This window comes from Poecile atricapillus, chromosome 1 (assembly GCF_030490865.1).
Source record: "Poecile atricapillus isolate bPoeAtr1 chromosome 1, bPoeAtr1.hap1, whole genome shotgun sequence".
NCBI lineage: Eukaryota > Metazoa > Chordata > Aves > Passeriformes > Paridae > Poecile > Poecile atricapillus.
In genome coordinates, this window is record NC_081249.1 from 75,618,883 (window position 1) to 75,640,417 (window position 21,535).

The 21,535-nt window shown below is 34.5% G+C and overlaps 1 protein-coding gene across 1 annotated transcript in view; it reads right to left on the reverse strand.

Annotated features, from left to right (window-relative positions):
• The window catches only part of DYNC2H1 (dynein cytoplasmic 2 heavy chain 1), a 141,299-nt gene that overhangs the window by 95,625 nt on the left and 24,139 nt on the right, over positions 1 to 21,535 (reverse strand). Inside the window, exons 27-52 of the mRNA XM_058864317.1 lie at positions 21,311 to 21,443; positions 21,103 to 21,220; positions 20,845 to 20,957; positions 20,637 to 20,756; positions 20,016 to 20,166; positions 18,336 to 18,538; positions 17,684 to 17,866; positions 17,196 to 17,378; positions 16,837 to 17,060; positions 16,148 to 16,263; positions 15,098 to 15,297; positions 14,186 to 14,450; positions 13,647 to 13,854; positions 13,155 to 13,284; positions 12,084 to 12,239; positions 11,214 to 11,473; positions 10,317 to 10,563; positions 9,469 to 9,620; positions 8,847 to 8,991; positions 7,492 to 7,594; positions 6,100 to 6,267; positions 5,855 to 5,979; positions 4,425 to 4,673; positions 3,512 to 3,620; positions 2,265 to 2,378; positions 1,306 to 1,448 (exon numbers count right to left, since the gene is read on the reverse strand). Of these exons, the coding sequence (XP_058720300.1) occupies positions 1,306 to 1,448; positions 2,265 to 2,378; positions 3,512 to 3,620; positions 4,425 to 4,673; positions 5,855 to 5,979; positions 6,100 to 6,267; positions 7,492 to 7,594; positions 8,847 to 8,991; positions 9,469 to 9,620; positions 10,317 to 10,563; positions 11,214 to 11,473; positions 12,084 to 12,239; positions 13,155 to 13,284; positions 13,647 to 13,854; positions 14,186 to 14,450; positions 15,098 to 15,297; positions 16,148 to 16,263; positions 16,837 to 17,060; positions 17,196 to 17,378; positions 17,684 to 17,866; positions 18,336 to 18,538; positions 20,016 to 20,166; positions 20,637 to 20,756; positions 20,845 to 20,957; positions 21,103 to 21,220; positions 21,311 to 21,443 (4,318 nt within the window). The remainder of the gene's footprint in view (positions 1 to 1,305; positions 1,449 to 2,264; positions 2,379 to 3,511; positions 3,621 to 4,424; positions 4,674 to 5,854; positions 5,980 to 6,099; positions 6,268 to 7,491; positions 7,595 to 8,846; positions 8,992 to 9,468; positions 9,621 to 10,316; positions 10,564 to 11,213; positions 11,474 to 12,083; positions 12,240 to 13,154; positions 13,285 to 13,646; positions 13,855 to 14,185; positions 14,451 to 15,097; positions 15,298 to 16,147; positions 16,264 to 16,836; positions 17,061 to 17,195; positions 17,379 to 17,683; positions 17,867 to 18,335; positions 18,539 to 20,015; positions 20,167 to 20,636; positions 20,757 to 20,844; positions 20,958 to 21,102; positions 21,221 to 21,310; positions 21,444 to 21,535) is intronic.

Here is a 21,535-nt window from a genome sequence, read left to right on the forward strand (position 1 = left end):
AAGAAATCACAAGATTATGAAAATCACAAACAATGACAATTTGAGTTAAAATTTAAACAAAAAACAAACAAAAAACAAACAAAAGAAAACAACACAAAGGCTTCAATATAGCTTCTCTTTGGAAAAGACTGAAAATTATACACTTAGTCAGAATAAGGAATTTACAGAATATTTTTAGCATTAGAAAGATAAATTCTGCCTTTCCACATCACTAGTAACTTCCTAGTCTCTCAAGTGGAAGAGATTTTCCTGGCTGTAGGAAGGAACAACTAATTCACAGAGGACCTAACAAAAGAACAAATGTAGAAGCTTTAAAACTATATACGATTCAAGAGGAAATGATACAACCTTAACCCATATTCTGCCCATGTACATATTGCCCACTAATTGACCTCCACTGAGATCACTCAGAGAGGGGAACAGGATGATGCCAATGCTGTGCTGGCGCCGTTTTTTTTAGTGCTTAGGGGTTCTGTTTGTGTTGCTCTGTGTGACAATCACATGCATTTATGTGCATGGGCTTCCCATGGGGTTACAGATTCCTTCAGGTGCTTCTACCTGCTTCAGCATCAGGCTCTCCATGGGCTGCAGGTGAATCTCTGCTCCACTGTGGACTTCATGGGCTGCACGGGCACAGGTGCCTCACCATGGGCTGTACCAGGGGCTGCAGGGGAACTTTCAGCTCCAGCACCTCCTGCCCCTCCTTCCTGCACTGACCCAGGGGTCTGCAGGGATGTTTCTTTCATGTTTTCTCACTCCTCCCTCTGGCTGTACTAGCTCCTGTACCATAACTTCTTTGCATTTGTTAAATGCTATCCCAGAGGCACTGCCACCACTGCTGTTAGCCTCAGCCTTAGCCAGCAGAATATCCTTCCTGGAACCAGCTGGCACTAACTCAGCCTGACATGAGGGAAGCTTCTGGCAGCCTCTCACAGAAATCATCCCTGCACCCCAAACCAACACCAAAACCTCACCACACAATCAGAATACAATTGGCTTTGACATTTTGCTTGTAGCGTGTATTTTGTTCTTAAATGCTGTGTTTGATCAGAGTCATAGTAGTCAGCATATTGTTCAAGTCAACCCACAGAGAGAACAAAACATAATGTTACTGGTAAAATAACAATGCTAATAATACTTAACTGTTCTGCAGAATTTTCTGGCTTTGTAAGAGTGTACAAAGAGATTCAATAAGTACAGTGATAATTATTCCTTAACAGCTTTAAATATCTTGACCTTATTCACCAGGGCTCAGTTATATTTAGGCATACTAATTTAAATTAAGTTACAATTAATGCAACTTACCTTTTTCATACTGGCTTCTGACCAGGTTTCCATCCATAAAACCTGACATTTCTTATAAAGTGCTGGATTGCTTTCACAGTTTATTGTGAAATTTAAATTGGTAGAATCCATGATCAAGACAACATGCAGATTTTGTTGGATCCCTAAGAAAATGTAAGATTTTTTAGCACATAATAATTTGACTACATGCCAGTAGATTTACTGCAAATATAAGATAATTTAATTTCTTTCAAATACTTATCAGAAGGTAATTTCTGAAAAAAAAGAGCCTATAGCATCAAATCACACTAGGACAGGAATGTTTATAAGTAGAACCTTAATTAGTACCATAAATTCTCATTATGTATATACCACAGTGCATTTTTTAATTCTGAAGAGCTGACAGTATTTAAGTAGAAAGCACTGGTTCTCATTCCAATTCAGGTAGACCAATACAACCAAGTAGAAGTAGTTCCAAGGCTGGCTGCTATCACCGTATTCTTTCATATTCTTTCATATTCTTTGATTTATTTCCAAACCATTTAATCTTTTCATTAGAGAGAAACACAAATAATTAAGAAACCTATCTGTAAACTTCCTTCTAATTTCAATGAATCCAAAGTGATTTCTTTGTATAATTGACAAATGGAAGAAGTCTCTGTTACTAGAGAAATATTAAAGCTATATGAACCAGAAAAAAATGGCAACAAAAGCTTTCTTCCTTCTAACTACTTTCAACAGCAGATTTCATAACATTTGTAGAACATTCATCAATACAAAATTTCAGGCAGAAAAATAAATTTTAAGCTGAGGATTCTGTGCCCTCAAACATCACCAAAACTATTCCTGCCTGCTATTTAATGACTAATTAAAAGTTAGACTGCACACAACAAAAAGACCACATTAGAAATTATTTGTCCATTATTATATCACCTTTTAAACTTCATATTTAATTACAACTTATAACTGTGTTGACATACGGTATGTGAAATAGTTGAAAATTGGTCCTGTAAATCCATCTTGCGAAGCTTGATCCTTCAGAGGAGACAGCAACGGTTCTAATTCTTCTATTTTATATAGCCCGGGAACTTCTCCTATTTCAAGAATGAATTTAAGTCAGATAAAATATACTTTAGATATTCTTTAGAATATCTAAATTCTTTAGATTGCTTTGAAGCAATCTAAAGAATTCTTTATTTTCTTTAATTCTTTAGATTCTTTAGATTGCTTTGAAGGCTTCCCTTGAATTCTCTAGAATTCTTTAGATTGCTTTGAAGGCTTCCCTTGAATTCTCTGTACAGAGAATTCAAATTTCACAGTATTCACCTCTGTACTTTCTTGAGTATTATCCCACATACTTAATCATTCTTTTCATATCATGAAAACAAAAAAAACAAATTACAGTGATTCTATTTTTGATAGAGTGAGTCTACTTTGTTTATATTGCTGAAATGTGTTTGAAAAAAGCTCTTTCAAATCTACCCAAAGACAGTGACCCTGTACTGCATACAAAACAAATCAAACCAAACTGTCATACACCAGGACACAGGCACATGAAAGTGAATAGTTGCCAAGATCCTCAGACATAGTTTTAACACTGGACAATGAAAATTTGATACTGTAAATAGATTTGGGGTAGCACCTGAGGGACAGGAAAATCTGGTACTCTTATTAATCAGCTCTTAAACTACTGCAGTTCCAAAAAAATCATTTAGCAACTTTGACTCAGTCCTTCAATGATCTTCTCTCTGATCCAGGAACAAAGCTGGACAGTAAAATAAAGTCACTTCTGTTATTTTTGATTGTTATTTATCATCTCACTACCTTCAGAAAAGTAAGCTTTGCTGGTGACTAATTAAAGACTTCCATCTATACAATCTAGTAAAGCAGTGGAAACCTCTCAGTTTTGCGTTTTATTATAAAAGGGAAACTAGATTAGAATGCATTCTCGTTTTGCTCTTACACTATAAGGAGTTATAAGAACTCCCTTGAAATGAATTAGAGGAACTGAAAGCACCTGTACTACAGGGTAAATAAAAGGACAGCTAAGTGAACTGTGAGTCAGGTTCTTACATCCAAGTATTCTAATTAATACAGTATAGAAAGCTAACTAAATCTTCTGATAGAGACATGAAGTCAGAAAACATCATCTAAAACATCATTCTGCCTCACTGAGCTAAGTCTGAATGGCAAAAGTAGTACCATAATCTCTTTGGACTTGGCTCACCTGAGGACAGTAAACTGTTGACCATCTCCAGGAAAGTGGAATGAACAAACTGGTAGTCTTCAAGCAGCAATACCACCTGCTGTGCTTCAATGCCTGCAAGCTCCATCACCTAGAAGCAGGGAAGACATTTAAATCTCAGTGTACTGTTCATAAGAGAATAATAATCATACAGTATCCTGAGCTGGAAGGGACCAACAAGGATCATAATCTTTCCTTGACTATATATTACATACATATTTTCTCCAGAGCATCTACACTATTATATATTTACAAAAGATTTCCAGGTGATTCAGATATATGAGATATCAAATATAAAGAACATTTTACCTAGATATACAGCTTAGTAATGAAAAAAAAAATTAAAACAGGCTCTTTCATAGATTATGTTTATGAATATGACTCAACGATAGAACTGAATCACTCTTTTGTGTAGGCATAGATCTAGGATTTTCTTTAGCATTGCTGAAGGTAAGGAGAAACTGTTGATTCAAGGTTTGCATCTGGTTTTAAATAATATGTACACTTTCATCAATTACTAAAATTTTATTTGTTTCAACTACTATTAACTGGCAGATCATAGTAGAGATAGAAAATAAAAGTATGTACCAACATGGAAATACATACATGAAAAAGCCTTTCCAATATGCACATAAACTTCTTATTTGTAAGTTCTACAACAATCAAAAAGAGCTCTGGTATTACAAAAAGTGGAATTTCAGCTAGTTATTGTAAAGAACAGTATACACATCTAGAGTGAGAACTTCTAAAAAATCACTTATTTCATTTAGACTGCCATTTTTCTTCTCTTAAAGTATCTCTTCACACAACCTTTTGTGTCCTTCAAAATTCCCTATTTTTTTTTCTTTAACATACACCCACAACATTACAAAATAGACGAAACTGAGAGACTTACATATTTAAGATCACTTTTGAACTGCTTCAGCTGATAACCTCTGGAAATTTTGGGAGTAATCAGAACAGCTCCATGCATATGACTAACTAAAGAGGTAACTGTCCGACGACCTACACCACTCCGTCCTGCCAAAAGAAGTGATCCTCCAGGAAAACTCAGCACTCTGTCCACTTGGGACATATAACTGAGGACTTCATGGAACAGTAAAATATCTATCTCTTTTTTGTCCCGTCCATAATGAATGATACCCTATTTTTTTAAAAAAGAGAAAAAAAATCTGATCACTAATAATAAACAAAAACTGAGAAATTACAACATCCAACATTTAAACACTTAGAAAAGAAGGGCTTAAAAGCTTAATAGACCAAACTGGTCCTCATTCAGAAAAAAATATTTTTGTGACAGAATTTAGATACCTCGCATACCCTTTATAAGTAAAAAATATATTAATAATGACTATATCACACTACACCCACTACCAGAACACCCTGGAAGTCTTTGATATATTGAAATAGGAGTCTACCACTGAACTAATTAAAACTGAATAATGGACCAGAACAAAGTCTGAGCTGTGTCTCTGACTACAGATTAATTAATAACTCATGAGAATGTTTTCTCATTCACCTAAGGCACCTAATTGCTGCATAATTGCAGATTATGGAAGTTCCTAGTGAAACACACACAACAACAGATCCTACAATTAAATTATGACCCTGTTATACTTATTAAAACCTCATCTTTATAGTCCAATATAACCTTGCAGTCAGTAAAAAAACCCAAAACCAACAAACTCCCTGCTTCCTGAGGCTATTGAATTTCATCATTTCCCATATAGTGTATTGGTCACAAGTTGGCACTTAAGGGGAGGGAGTAGATTCCCATCTGCAAAAGCAGTCCATCAAACACTATGCCTAAGAGTGACAATCTCAGAGCTCTCATCCTAAAAATCAGATAGCCTAGAAGAGTTAAAATGTTTGCATTTCCTCATCAAGTTCACTTTTGCTACGCTACTGCTTAAAAGCATGCCAAATCTCCATTTGCATTTCTTCGAACACAAATTATATTACCATATTGCAAATTGAAAAAGAAATTATTTAATAAAACACTTATGTACCTGAACAATACACAAATACATATGGACATAAATGTTTCTCAAAATGTTGGTTCATCAAACTGTTGTAAATCAGCAGCAAATGCACAAATGCACCTGATGTCCTTTCATTAACATAACCTTGCTGCATGATACTTCCTACTGCCTGCCACATAACTTCACAAGTCTTTCCCTTGCTTCACCAAATGCAAAAGGTGATTCTTTAAACAAGAGGCAGCCCACACCAAAAACCTGGTTGCTTGCATGTTACTCTTTGCCAAAACTGTCTAGAATCATTGCTGTGAACCGTTGATGTGAATATTCTTTAATTGTGTCTCACTTTTTGAATAACATCTTTCAGGTCTGTTGAGTTTAGTCTGCCAAGTGACCTCCCATGTGGTGGTAGTGCCTGGCCTGGTGTGATGAACGCCTCTTGACAAGCTCCCCAAGTTACATAAAAGGTATCTGGGAAAAAAAAAGGAAACATTTGAAACATTAGGTGTTCAATTCATATGCTATCTAACTTGATCAGGCACTTCCTAAACAAACATTTCAAGTTTGTGTGGTATGCTTCAAATGGCTTACCTGCCATATTGTCCAGAACATCTGAGCCCCAATCACCTTGAAACACTTTGGTCAAAATATTATCAAATACTTGAAGTTCCTTCATGCTAACAATTCTGTCACGGAACAAGCGACGTGCTTCATAAGCTAGAACTTCCAATACAATGTCTGGAGTTTGTATTAATGAACCTACAAAATTTAAGGAGAGAATTCATTTTTTATATTTATAATAGATTTTCAAATTTCCACTTTAAAATATGATATTGAAAATGAGCAAGAGAGATTACATACCAGTGGGAGAGCATCGGTAAGGAAGAAATAAAAGAAAAAGTAAACATTATGAAGTGTTTTTTAATAATTTCTGTATGGATCATTACAAGATAAAATTAAATTTATCTTATTAAAGCAAGTTCTCTCTATTAAAACAAGTGTCAGCTTCTAACAAAAATGAGCAAGGTGTTGCACACAAAGGTAAAATGAAAAGTCAGTTTTCCAGGCAATGAAATCAAGAAAATTCAGAAGACATTCTTAAATAGGAAGAGAAAGACTGATAACAAATACTGAAACAAGAATACCCAAAACAGTCTGTATTAGAAAATGCCACTAGACACTCCAAATGTTAAATATTCATCACAAAAGTAGTAAGTAAGGTGAGTAAATAACAAGCCTTGTTGTTCAACATTGGAAAAGCACATGCATATGTCATCATTATATACAACTAAGAAGTCCCTAAATGAGCTGACATTACCCATGCACTGATTGTCAGTGCAGCTTTTCTGACATCACTCATACTGCATTTACCATCTCATGATCCCAGAAAATAAGAGGAAAGGGAGCGCAGCATTCGTACAACTTTTATCCTCTTTAAGCAGCCCTCTACGCAACCTTCTAATCAATGCAAGAGCTAAAACATAATGACTAATTGCTCTTGATGTAGTAATAATACCTATTTCAGAGTCAAAAACAAGATCAGAAAGCAGCCCATGAAGTATGTGTATAAACCAGGTTTAAACAACCAGGTATAGCAGACAAGGCTATACCAAGCATGAGAGGTAAGGCTCTGGGAATCCAGAAAACAACATATATGCTCAAAAAACCCCAACACAAAACACAAAACCATGGAACAAAACAGTGAAGAGTAGGGGCACAGTTCAAGTTCCCATAGTAAGAATGCACTCCCAACCTATTAACTTCCCTTAAACCATAAATAACTCCCATGCATATCTTTAAACATCACTGGATTTTTTTAAACTTTGCTCTTATGTTACGGAATGAACTGACAGGCGATCTTTCCCCTCTATTAAGTTCACAGTTTAAAAAGATGTGTGTGGAACCAACAGTAAGACTGATATCAATAATAATCTAGGCCATTTTAGAACTACTTTATTAATGAAAACCAAGCAAGTGACTTACCACCTTCTAAATTGTATCTGAATAAACCAAGAACCCACTGAGTAAGAATACATGGTGTAAAAAGGTAATGACTGTGATCGTCAACTATGAATTTTGCTCGTACCTAAAAATATGAGTTAAGGAAAGAAAAAAAAAAGTGGTATTATAAAATGTAAAGCACTTTTTCTAAGGTAGAAGTAGTAGATCAGTATTCTAGTTGGTGAACATTTAGATATTTTATGAATGCACTCTTAGTTTAAACCTTGTTTTCTGACCACTAAATATTTTCTCAGAACACTTTTTCTGTATCATTTTTTATGGAAACATCTGTACATCTCACCTAGGACTGTGAGTGCAGTATTAGACAAAATACATTGTTTTTAAAATGTATTTTAATTTTTTTAAAACAATACCAAATATGAACCACAAAAGCAATACTGAAATGTAATAAAAACCTACCTAAATTATTAACATTTTCTCACTAAAACCTACCTAAATTAGTAACACTTTCTCACTACAAAATACTTCATACTTGCTCTTCTCCCAGAGAGGATATTTGAAATTAAAACTACATCTTTAATTCAAGGAATAACAGTTTTCATCAGTTATTTGATCGCAGTGTAATGAGATTTAAACTCGTATTTCTCTGAATACATCGATAATGCCATATGAAACACCTGCTAATGGGTGCATTCCAACTAGTGACTGAACTCACAGTGTAGTCATAAGGATCAAGTCTGTATCACGCTTCTGCCTGGATGGGGACATTCATACATACTGCAGCAAGCAGCACACAGCACCGTCCCTAGTGAGGCTATGTACTGATTAAGAAAAGCAAGTAGTTAAGCATTTTGCTAGATAGAAGTTCATAAAATTTCAAGTGGGAGGCTAAAATAAACTTGTGTCCAGTTCTAAATACCTGTTTTTAACAATGTACAATTTTAATAGGTAGTCCTTGATGTTTGTAAAGGACTCCATCCTCATCTCTCCTTCTGTGTTCTTAACAGCATCCTTAACAACTGTGCACACAACCATCTGTTGCACTGTCTCCTCATCCATTTAGTAGGAAAACACTGTTAACCACATTTTATAAATCAGGAACTGAAAGTATAGAAGTGTTAAGATGCATACCAAAATCCTGAAACAAATCTGTGGGAAAGCAAGAGCACTTACAGGTTACTCTGCTTGATTCTAATACCTAAGATCCTCTGAAAATAAAAGTTCCAAAATTGGTATCAACTTTATTAAAAAGATATAAACTTAGATTTTAATAGTGATAAACCTTTTTACACACTTGTTAACATCAAAAGCTAATTATTTGCAATAAAACACCTGAATTCTCCATCTCCTTGAAGAAAGAAGAAAGGTTTCCATACCTGTTCATAGATCTGAACCATAGATCCTGCTAGCTGATGTATTTTTGGTAAAGAACCCCAAACAGGGTGATTCTTCAGGTTTTTCTGTAGTACGGGTTCCAGATAGGCACTATAAATAGTTTGCAGTTGTTCTCTTTCTGGATAGCTAAAAAGGGAAAAAAAACCAATCATTATGGACTTTTTCTATTTAATTAAAACTGAGTTAAACTTATATACACAATTACTGAGAAATTTCATTGAATAGCATTTCCATCCAGCAGCTGAGTAAAATTACCATTTTATTGCATTAGGCCACTCTCAGAAATTTTCTAAATACATCTGTTAATATGGTCAAACTTAAAAACAAATAAATAAACTTCAATTTCTCTAACTTTTTAACCAAATAACACCTTCACATAAAGTTGCAGAAAGCAGTTTACTGCAATCAAAATTATCCAACAGGAAACATATTTCAAACACTGGTGCTAAGAGGTACCAAATAGCACCAAATCTGACAATAACACACTGTGAGAAAAGATGAAAGACTAGAACAGCCACATCTTTGTAAAGACTAAATTGACAAGAGGTCCTTATATAGAGAGGCTGAATCTGAGCTCTGAGAGACTAATTTACATATACTTACTCAATTGCACAGAGACGAACTATAGAAGTAAATCTGGAGCTAAGTTTGTGTCTTCCTAATGTTCCTCCAGCTGACATGGAAGCCACAATTTGGATGTTTTCTAAACCAACCCATTCCAGATTTTCATCATAAAATCCTTGATAGGTAAGAACCTTTAATAATTAAATAAATATTTCATTAAAGGAAAGTCAACAGAGTATCATACAAAGTAAGATGTAATAAAATAGTGAAAAGTATACCATTATTTCTGCTTTCTTAATTGCCTTACTCCTCACAATTTCATCATCCGCAGATTTGCAGGACTCCATTGTCCCAATCATTAATGAAGATCTTAAAACAGATCATGGTTTCCAAGTAGACTCTGTACTACTGATGATCACCCTCTGGGCCTGGCTCTCCAGCCAACTTTCAACCCACTTCACTATCTGCTTATGCAGCCTGTATCAACAGCTTCTCTTGTGAGGATCTTTTGGGAGACAGCATCAATGGTCCTAGTGAAGTCCAGGTTGACTATATTGACTCTCCCTCATCAAGCATGATTTGCCCCTGGTGAATCCACGCTGACTGCTCCTAGCAATTTTCTTGCCATTGCTATGTCTACTGCACTGTAACTCGCTGAGAAAAGCACTGTCTTCATGTATTTATAAATATCAGCCAAATAAAAATGGTATCTTATTTCTAGCTGACACCTACACAGCCTATTAAAGTACAAACAAAACTAATGCAACAACACCCAACAGGATGCAGGATTGTAACACTGAAATTAATCAGTGTTAAGTATTTACAACATACACAAAATTGTATCCAGTTTACTAGAGTCTCTATAAATCACACACATAAGTGTTCACCTGCTGCAGAAAAGCCACAAGAGTGCTTGTTCCCCATTTATCAGGTTTGGGTAGATTGATGTCTTTTAGGTACAAAACCAGCCTTTCACAGTCCTTTGGTCTGTACACTCGTCCAGTGTTTGTGCTGATTACAATGCAAGTTTGACTTAATTTCTGTAGAAGATGTTGAGAAGTAGTCTGTGCACTGCAGTGAACAGTAGCGATCTGAGTGGAGCGGAGCTGAGAAAATGCATAGTGAAGCAGCATCCTAGAAAATCAAACATGTACATACATATAGGCATAAATAAATTAAAATGCTGTGTATCCAAAGATATTTTACAGTTTCTGAATAAAATGCATATACTACATCCTATATTAATGGAATAGATGGAGCATGAGGTTTGCTGAATTTAACATTCTTGCCTTTAAAATGGTAACATTTTTCATTCACAAAATTCAATGAAAGTGTAGTGTATACAGCTACACAAAACAGCTAACTTATTTCCTTGATTACAGTGACCCAAACCATGTAAATAAGGAATCTAATAAAGGCAACAGGATATGCTAAATTGAGTTGCCTGCATACGGCATCTAGAGCCTCTTGAAATGAGACTGGATCTCATGTGCCTCTAAGCTGCTGCTCCATGACAGTAGATTTTCCAAAGATCCTGTTTTGTATCTAAAAGCCACATTCAGATGTCTTAGATGCATAGTGACAGTCTGAACTGACACTTCATAAGAATTCATAGAACTTCATAAGAATTTACTTATTTGCCACAGCATAAGGTTTGTTGAATCAATGACCTAAGCAAGTCCTAATCTATCAGAAAGTCATATGATAAAAGCATTGTAAAAAAAATTACAAATCTGTCAAAGAACTAGAAGTATATTTTACTTAAAGTAGGAACTATTTTTTACCCCTTTCCACATCCTTCAGGACCCACAAGAAGAAATGGCTGCTTATTATTAATATCTAGCCATGGTCTAAAGTAATCTAAACCTCTCTGCATGTCAGGGGTTTGGATGACAGGAAGTGTTTGGAGATTAATGAAGTCATCAGCTGTTAGATTTTCAGGTTTTTTCAACTGATACAGCATTATCTCTCCAGTGTCAGTGTCATAATACGTGTCCAGGGGCTTCCTCGGATCAGGAGGAGACTCTTGTGCCCAACTGAAAATCTTGAAAAGAAATAAAAATAAAGCTTCAGTTAAATCCATAGTCCTAACAAGATCTACCATTTCAAGCTACTCTAAAGAATGTTCAAAAAATACTTATGAAAAATTAAACATATAATTCTTTGATTTGATGGCTTGAGGCTGCCTTTGAAAATTCAATCATACCATACATATGCTTTATGATTAAATCATTAACTAAACAATAATATATTACTCTTCCACTTTCCATAATATAAAAAAAAAAATAAAATTATATTTAGAAAAGCTTTAATTTTTTTTTATATTAGGCATCCTAATAAGAATACCTAAGAATACTTCCCTGATGAAGTGCAAAGTCCTGTAACTATTTCAAGTACTCTGAACAGAAAAAAAACCCACAAAAATAAATCTGAATTACACATACAATACGTCTAACCAAACACAGTCTGCTACAGTGGGTCCTTGCACAAAGCAGTATGGACAAAGGCATTTCACTATCTCGTGGTGCAGGACCAAAGGACTGCCATCTGGGATGAATGCAATGCATCAGTGACACATAAAACATTCCTACACTTCTCAGCTATTCCCCCTACAGATAACACAAATCAAAATCAAATTAGAATGAAGAGATTACCTCTTTTGCAAATTCTTGTCGTGACTTCATGTTGAGATTGCCACCAAGACCACGTAACAAGTTAATAATAAACTGTCTATGATCAGTACTTCCATGAAGATGAGACAATCCATTCATTACAGTTCCAATTAAACTTGTTTCTACTACAAAGTCATTCTGTAAATTGAAAGTTGTAGTAGATTTAAATATATTCCTCAATATAAATGTGATGTGTTGCTAGCATGCTGTTATTACTCACTGCTTTTTGACATTTACACAAATGAGGAAAGATCTCAGCACTGCTATTATTCTAGAAAATTCACTTGGTATTAAATTATTTCTAAGCACTGATTTGGAGGTTTTAATTCCAGACTATGAGTCTGTGTAACTCAGGATAAGCAGTCAGAACTTTCCTCACAGATTTTGAGAATCAGTAAGGAATAAACATAACTATACACTGCAAATCTTCCTTTTGAACAGATTCTTTATGGATTTTGCTCTTTGGCACCAAAGGGAATTTTCAGCCTCAGGAATAATGCCAAGGTTTTTCCTTTGATACTTTAAAGTCTAAAAAATGCCACAGGTAAAAGAACTAGGAGAAAAAATAATCAGAAGAATACAACAGGACCATGCATGTTCCCCAGGAGGAGATAATCTACATCTCTAAAACACGAGCACACTGGCCACAGGAGAGTGGGGAAGTCTCCTAAAAAGTATTTTCAGCACATAAACTACTTGATCAGTGCAAATCCAACTCCTCCAGAAGGGGAGTCAGGGAAGCATCATTAATGGGGTCACAGCACCAAGCCTGCCGGAGTACAGGAACGGTTTAGACAATGCTTGCAGGTGCATGGTTTGATTCTTGGGGTGGTCCTGTGCAGGGCCAGGAATTAAGACTTCCATGATTCCTGTGGGTCCCTTCCAACTCAGGATATTCTACAATTCTGTAATTTTATCAAAAAAGCACTGAGATTTATTTATTTTTTTTAATTACAGTTCAAAAATTAATCTGAATTATATATGATTCCTATTCTAGAAAAATGGATCATAATTAACAGAAGCTGAAAGTTGATTAACTATTCGCTTACTAACCTTCTTTACAACCCAGTTTAAAGCCTTTTCAAAATAGTCCCCAATCCAGTTTTCAAGGTTGTATCTGGATTCTTCAGGCTGACTTCTTATCCAAGACTTTATCAGAGCATTAAGATCTGTATCCTCATCACTAATTAAAAAAAAAAGAAGATTCAGATAAATACAAGACACTAATGTCCTTAAACAGACTGTTTTAAAGGAACAACAAAACTCCAGAAAAAATACTAGTAAAATAATTTAACAATTTCTATTCAATAATTGGGCTTTCAAGTAAATAATTCACAATGTCTTTTAAAACAATCTGAGGTATTTCAGTCAAGAGTCTATAACTAACAACACAAAAGGGATACATAGCCTAAAGAAACTTTCCCAATGACTGGCTTCCTAAGTGTAAGCAACTGCTCCCTTCACTTAAGAATACCTTTCAAAACAAGTAAGCACACTTTAAAAGTAAGCTTACTTTAAAAAGTAGGTAATACTCCTGTGGTTTACCTCAGAAAGATCATTCCCATTCGAGATATTGTAGCAGGAGAGGCACAGCTGAGGTCATGAGTTTCAAATATAAAGTTGACATTTGAACCAAATTGAATTCTTTCTCCACTGGGCATAGTCAACAATTTGTTGTCATCCAAAACAGAATTCAAAGATTCAATCCATTCAGGATCAATATCACCATCACAAATTATCCATGAAGTAATATCTATTTTTAAAATAAAAAAAAAATATCAACCCCAAAAAAAAAGAGTTCAAAAATATCACCCCTTGCTATTTTAATGCTATTTATTATTCTTTCTTCATTATGACTTACAGTTCCATGAAAACACTCCTCACATGCTTTACCTTCTGCTGCCTATTTTTTGATTTCTTATCACAACATTTGTAAAGAACATAGCTTTTGGCTACAATTGTTACCAGAAGTTCTTCTTGTCTTATGCTAGGCACAAGTAACAACACAATATAAAGAAGTACTTGAAAAGGATCTATTTCAGTCATTTCAGTGTAACAATCTGCAAGACCCGCCTCAGACACACCTCGGGGCTCTCGCACCACTTGCCGAGCACTGTTTGTAAGCACTCCGTCAGACCATTCCCTGGTATCCATGTCAATACGGCCCAGCAGCTGATGCCGAGGCATGGCCTTGGGATTCATTGTGTACTGCTTCACTACTTTGCCAGTTTTACCAAGGGCTGTCTTCAACATCCGCCAGAGCGTTGATTTGCCTCCGCCGCTTGGACCTACAATAACTACACCCATTCTTTGACGCAGCTGTTCATATAACTCCAAAGCCTTCTTGATCTAGACAACGGAAGAGATAATAGCTATGTGAAATTGTAAAGCGGAATCAAACATGTTCTCTTGTAGTATTTCTCAGATTTACTTTGCATACAGACACTTCCTATCGTTTTCTTTTTTTAAACAATAGATATTAGCAGGTATATTTAAAATTATGATACTAAAGTTTATGAAGAAATTTATTTTACATGTTAGAAGCATTTCACTAAATTACTAATACAAAAATAATAGCCATCTTTGGTCACATTTTTAATGAGAATTTAACAAATCTTCAATCACAAAACTTTGTTCAGTTTTACAATAAATAAATAAAAACAAGGCAGAGAACTGCTTGCAAAAATCAAATATTCACATATTTAATTCTTTCACTGTCCAAAATATTAATCGGCATTTGTATCTGGCTTGAATGAAACTGCCACATGTTCACATCTTAACTTTCCTTATGCTATTTTTCTTTCAATAACATAACTGGTCTACCATGCTTCAAACACACATCTAATTTTTTGTATAAAGGTAATTAGAATCTAACTACCAGTCATTCTCACTTATTTTATTAAAGATTTTTGAAAAGAAAACAGAAATTAGTTAAATGAATATCAATCAGATCTAATTCAGAATAATACTGCTTTGTTGCTATAGTTGATCTTTACCTGTGTGCTTATAATTTCCAAGTTTGCTTCTTCAAAGACTTGTTCTAAAGCTGCAGCTAACTCAGCATATTCCACATCTTTAGAATCAGTGCCAGGAAATACATCTTTAACCAGCTCATCAAAACGTGTGCAGTCTGCAAATGTAAGCTTTGATGTGGTGTTCAGCCGCAAAGCTTGAACTACTATATGACTTTCATTAACTGGAAAGAAAAACAAAGAAAATATATCAGTTTCAGATGTGTCAACACTGCTCATATGTTGAAAGTACGGAGCATAGATTCCAGAATTACACTTCATGTACCATTCTACTTGGAAGCTCAGCATAGTTAGGCATATTTATTGTAAATATTGATATATGCCCACAAATGCATTCTATAAAGATATCAGGTGGTTATGATGCTGGGCAGACGCAGACCATTTGTTATATCAAAATTTATAAACTTCCAGATATATGCTGTTTAAGCAAACAGGAACCAGTAGTTGTCTCCTAAAGATGTCAAATGCTCATCCATTCCACACTCTTTAATCCCCTCATTTAACACCTAAACAACAATAACTCAAAAAATCTTTAAAAAATGCAGTGACTCCGTCTAGTCCAATATATTTCTATCATTCTTACCTATCCTTATATTTGTCTCTGTCTACCAATCTGAATCTAGTCCCATGTGACAGTTTTGGAAAACTCAAATTGAGTCAAAATGGTCTGATAAATAACGAATAAATAATATGATAAATAATGAATACTGACAGAAGATCAACTTTCCTGTCCTAAGCCAAGTGAAAACAAGTTTTTGAGAATAATTTAAAATTATTCCCAAATGAAGTCCTGTAATCTGTGTTCTTATCATCATATAAAAGCTCCATTTAGAATATGACAAATTTTTTGTGATGTCCTAGTGAAGGTGGGCTTTCATAGACAGTTTCTTCTTTCCTAAATTGCCTACAGATACAAGCCAATGCTTTTTAAAACTCCAGTAAACATGAAAGCTGGAGTGAATTATATTTGTACAAGATCCTAAAGAATCTAAAGTTTGGTATGGTCAATCTTACCTTCTTGCTTTGCATTGCTTTTCTTCAGCTGATGAAGAAGGCTGCCACAGCCTCTCAAAACAGTCTTCAGCGCTCGTAAACCCCAATCATAATGCTGCTGTGGTGTCAGAAGCTCCCTGAATTTAAAAACAATATCATAATAAGCTCTAGGTGACAGCATCTGAAATTTTGGATTGGTGAATTGGTACACTTCAAGTACAGGTTTGGTCAAAAAAGAAACTGGCATGTGTTTATAGTTTCTGAAATGCATTTCAGAAATACAGCAATGGCACTCTGGAATTTTCAGAGGGGTTATATTCAACACATATCTATTATTGACCCTAACAGCGTTCACTTTAACTTTAGATCTCTGTATTCTCTAATGCACACAGTTTTAACGAAATAGTCACTTGCATTTCAACAATTTTAAGCGTTCAAAACAACACAATGCTTGTGAGCATTCATATGGTCACATTTATATTTAGTGAGATACTAGAGGAGCAGCAATTTGCTCCCTTGAGACTGTAACTGAATTCAAGATATTTTCACATCTCCATCTCCCAATATATTGCAGTATTTTAACTTTATAAATTAAAAGTATCTGTACAGAGATTTGCATGGTAAACCATTTAGATTTAAGAGCTACAAAGGAAGAGAATTAGAAATGTAATTTTACTAAGGAACGAGGAGGTGAGGTGGTGAAAGCTTACCTTGCTAGATTAAAAATAGCCACTAATTTTCTACCCAGTATTTTAGCATCCTTAAAGCCTTCTGAATACAAAATAACTTCCGCAATGAGTTCATTGTCTGGATGAGTCATAGCAACTGGCCTGAAAAGTTGCTTGAGGTTATCAGGCAATTTTTGTCTTCCTCCATAACCTTTTCCAGCAGGATTCAGAGTGATAAAAATTCCAGAATTCGGATCCATTTCAACCTAGCATTAGAAGTGCATTGCAATGATATCGCCAGATGAAACAGTACTGAGAAATGCTGGGTGGACTGTGTTTAGCTACAGTAATCAGTTTTTACATGTGGCCAATGTGAAGTAGATAATTAAGTTTTGCTGTACCTTTTTGCCAAGCATCTCACATACAGGACTGTGTTTCTTCAATGCATGTTGAATTGTCTGAACCTGCATGGATACTGCAGACAATACAGCTTCCTCAAGTCTATTGAATTCATCAAAACAGCCCCAGGCACCACACTTCACTAAGCCCACAAATATGCGTCCCATTGACTTCACATCAATGCCCTTGAAATTGAAAGGAATGTTGTCAAAATTCAAATAACAAGAAAATATAAAAGAATGTTCTCCCATCCACTAAAAAGCAGGACCTTGAAAATATCCACAAATTTCTAATGGCAACTGACAAATTATCTGAGTAATTTCCATAACAATTTCAATACAACTTCTACTACTACTTCTACTAATAATAATAATAATTTATATAATAAAACTTAATATTCTAATTTTTATATTATTTCTGGAATAAAATATTGCTTTATGAAGTATGGGTATAGATATCCATTTCCTAAATGAAACAAAACCATATTCACCTCATCACAATTAAAGACTAATACTTGTCTTCCAAGAATCCCACCCAAGGCCTTTACTGATTCTGTCTTCCCAGTTCCAGCTGGACCATAAGGATTTCCTCCAAGGCCCATCTTCATGGCCTGAGTAAGAGTTAAGTAACACTTATCTGTCAAAGGTGTATAAACAAGTTTTGGTGAAATCCCCTGCAGAAGAAAAACAAATTGTATTGATTGGTAGACAGAAAATACAGGCAATTTATTTTCATTATTTTTATTCCTATGTAATTATTTGATAATATAATACAACAGCCAAAATTTCTGTTTCATTAAGGATATGAATGCTTGCAAAGCTGTCCTGGCTTTATATCAAATGCCAATGTACTGTTCAAATTTTTCCACAATTACAGATGAAACTGCACTCAGATATATAAAAGCAAGTATATTCAAAAATATGTCTATGATAATGCACCTACTTTGATACAACTTATATTTACCCCATCAGCATCAGGAATGAAAATTATTACCCTATCTTTTAATATAGTCTATGAAACAGCATGTTATGGACATAACAAAATTTAGAAAAAATTACAACAGTTAGAGACAACAAGCAGCATGTATGAAATTAGAAAGTGTTTGACTCATATATAAGAGCCACTATGTAAAAATACCACACCTGATATTCGTAAGTGTATTGGAGTTCAGCATCTACCATCTGAACATAACATTTTTGGTCATTCATATAAAATCTCAGCTGCTTCTTCCAAGCCCAGTCTTCAACATTGTGAACCTCAGCTTGATTCAGCTGTTTCACCACATCAATGTTATGAATGATATCAAGAATCAGAGCTTTAAGCTTGAGCTCGAGGATTCCAGATTCTGCAAATAATCACACCAGTGTAGCAAGGAAGACACGTTACCCATTCAAAAGTTCATTGTGCTGCTTTCTATTATCCGCAGATTTTATTTACACCTTGTTTGAATTATATAAAGGTTTTTATTTTCTAAAGCAAGCAGCATAAAATAAGATCCTGACACAAACAATAACTTGTAACTTTGTCATTTTGAATTGAATTTGTCTGCCTCTACATAGGGGGAGAAGGGAGGGGTACTGAGACAGAGGGAGAGAGAGAGGGAGAGGAAAAAGGAGAGGGAGAGGATTTTCTGTAAAGCAATTTATGCCAAGAGTGTTAATAGCCATGTCCACTTCAGCAATCAATGTGGCCCAACTTGCTGAGTGATCTGTTGAGCATCTGAAAACCATACTACATGCACTCTGGAGATTTTACTCAGAATAATTATGGTGATGTTGAGTGAAAGTTCATTAACAGATTGGGTGCCTTAAGTGTACTCTTAAAGCATATAGTTCAATTTAGTTTCCTTGAAAGAAATCCAGTTTGTGTGTTTCTGTACCATTCCATGATGGGAATTAAAGCAAATTAAGAATAATCACAAGTCACTTCAAAATCCCACCTATTTTACAAACTAAAACATTGATGTAATGCGTTATACAATAGATTAAATTAACACTCCTCTGTAACTGATTAATTTCCTCAAACAGCTATAGAAAGCACAGAAAGGGAGCTCAGATAAAGAAGACTTCTGGAGGTAGGTGATATGAATCCCACTTCTAATTAAAGTATGTTTACAGTTCACAAATTGTAAACTAGAATTTAATGCAGTAAGCAGCTATTCAAATGTGGTGGAAGATTATCAACTACATATCGCGTCTTTTTATACCTAAGAAAAAAGCCATCTCACCTAACCTACAGTGTAGAATTTTTCATCTGAGGAAGTCACTCAAAAGCCCCACCTCTCGTCAAAAGAGAGGAAAAAGCACTCAGAGGCATAACAATTCTAACCCATTCTGACTATATAAGATTCAGAAAAATCATGTCTTGAGAATAAATAGCTTATTTTGCCTCAAAGGTACTCAAGAATTATTAGATCAGAGGCAGATGTGTATGTCTAATACAGAACAAAAGAATCGCCTGCACAATAGTACAGAATATACTGGCTTGACAAAATGTACCTCAACTGCTGTTTGGCCACCTCCTGTGAAAGAGTAGATAGATACATAAGCTAAAAGATAGAAACTTTTTGTAAAATTAAGAAAACAGGTCTCCAAATACATAAATTCTCCAAGATAATTTCTAATCTAAATAGAAACCCTTTTGTTTACTTTGAAATATTAAAGGCTCTAATTTTGGCTGTAATAGGTGAGTGACTATGTAACAGCTTTATGAACTCAGATTGAGACAGATGTATGTAATTTCCTGCTTAAACAAATAGAATGTAAAATACTATACAACTGCAGTCATAATAAAGAATTATGTATTAATTATAATTTTAATACCTGTACTCCCAGTATCTTCTATGCCACTACCAATGCTAGTATAATGGTCCAATTTAGCCGTGAGTTCTAATTCTAATTGTTGCAGATTATGGTTTTTGATAGCACTTTCAACATCTTCAGTGAACAGAATTTGTTCTGCCAAGGAAAGAATCTTTGGAAGAGAAAGTTCAAAATATGTTTTATAAATACTGAACATATATAAAAACTTACAATTTTTTCAAATAATTTGCAATTGCTTATTACTTCTGTTATTTTAAATATTTTATTGTATAGCTTTTAAACAAAGCACTACATTTGCTACGATCCTAAGAACAAATAAAGCCATCTTAAGACCTGGCAAAATTTGCCAAAACTTGCAATGTAATCTCATACAGAAAGTCTTTTCCGTTAAGTGGTATGTCAGACTGTCATGTAAAAGACTTGAATATTTCAAATGTTTACAAAGGAATTTAATAAGAGAACATATTTTCAAGAATTTCTCTATATGATAAATGAGTAAAGTGGATTTGATTTGAATTAATTTCTTCTAAATCTAAATGTACAGTTCTTTATAGAACTAAAAAAAGTAATTTATTTGGTAATTCTAAGACTACATAGTGGTATTACTGGATCAACTACTACCTGGGAAGGAAAGAGCGATGGATCAATTGAACCTTGTGATTTTTTTCCAGCATCAACACAGTCAATTAACATTTTTTTCAGGGTCTCCTTCATCTCTGAAGCCAAACTATTAAGCCACACCTGACAAAGAGATGAAAAAACTTATAAATTACATTATAAATTAATTTCTCAAAGATGTTTGAACTAGACTAGGATGTGATTTTCTTACCTCCACATCATTTGATAGAAGAACTTTATTTCTAAGTGGCACAGTTTCTCCTTCTACAGACTTCATGGCAATTATGTATTTAAATTCTTCATCAAAGCTCACACTATTAATGCCTATTAATCAGAAAACATCAGTAAAGTTATATATTCTCAAACAATAATTACTAAGTGTTTAGTCACGGAAAAAGAGGAACTGCAACATATTATTTGAAAAAGCTTATCTCTAAATAAGTAAATTTCACAAAGATTAATGCATTACCAGCAAAAAGTTTCTTAAGGTGAGACTGGATAACCAGAGGATTTGTGGACTGTCCTAAAATTTCTAATAAGTCATCATCTCCAACGAAATAGAATCTTGGAAATGCTGAGCGCTTTTCCTATGTAAAAGGAGAATAAATCAGTTTTGTTGATTTAAAACCAAACTTACTGACTTTCTCTATAAAAAACTGTATTAATGATTACTGTACCTCCAAAAACTCATTCAGAGATTTCTGACATCTCTGAAGCTGGTCAAGTATGGTACTTAAGGCATTTTTTATTCCTGCCCGGGCATTCAGCGATGTTATCCTATTGTCACTCTTAATATCTGACATAATGGATCTTGATAGACAAAAGAAAAAAAAAATCATAAATCCATTATAATTTTAATTTTAAAATGACATATATAAAGTTAAGTAAATAAAAATTAATGC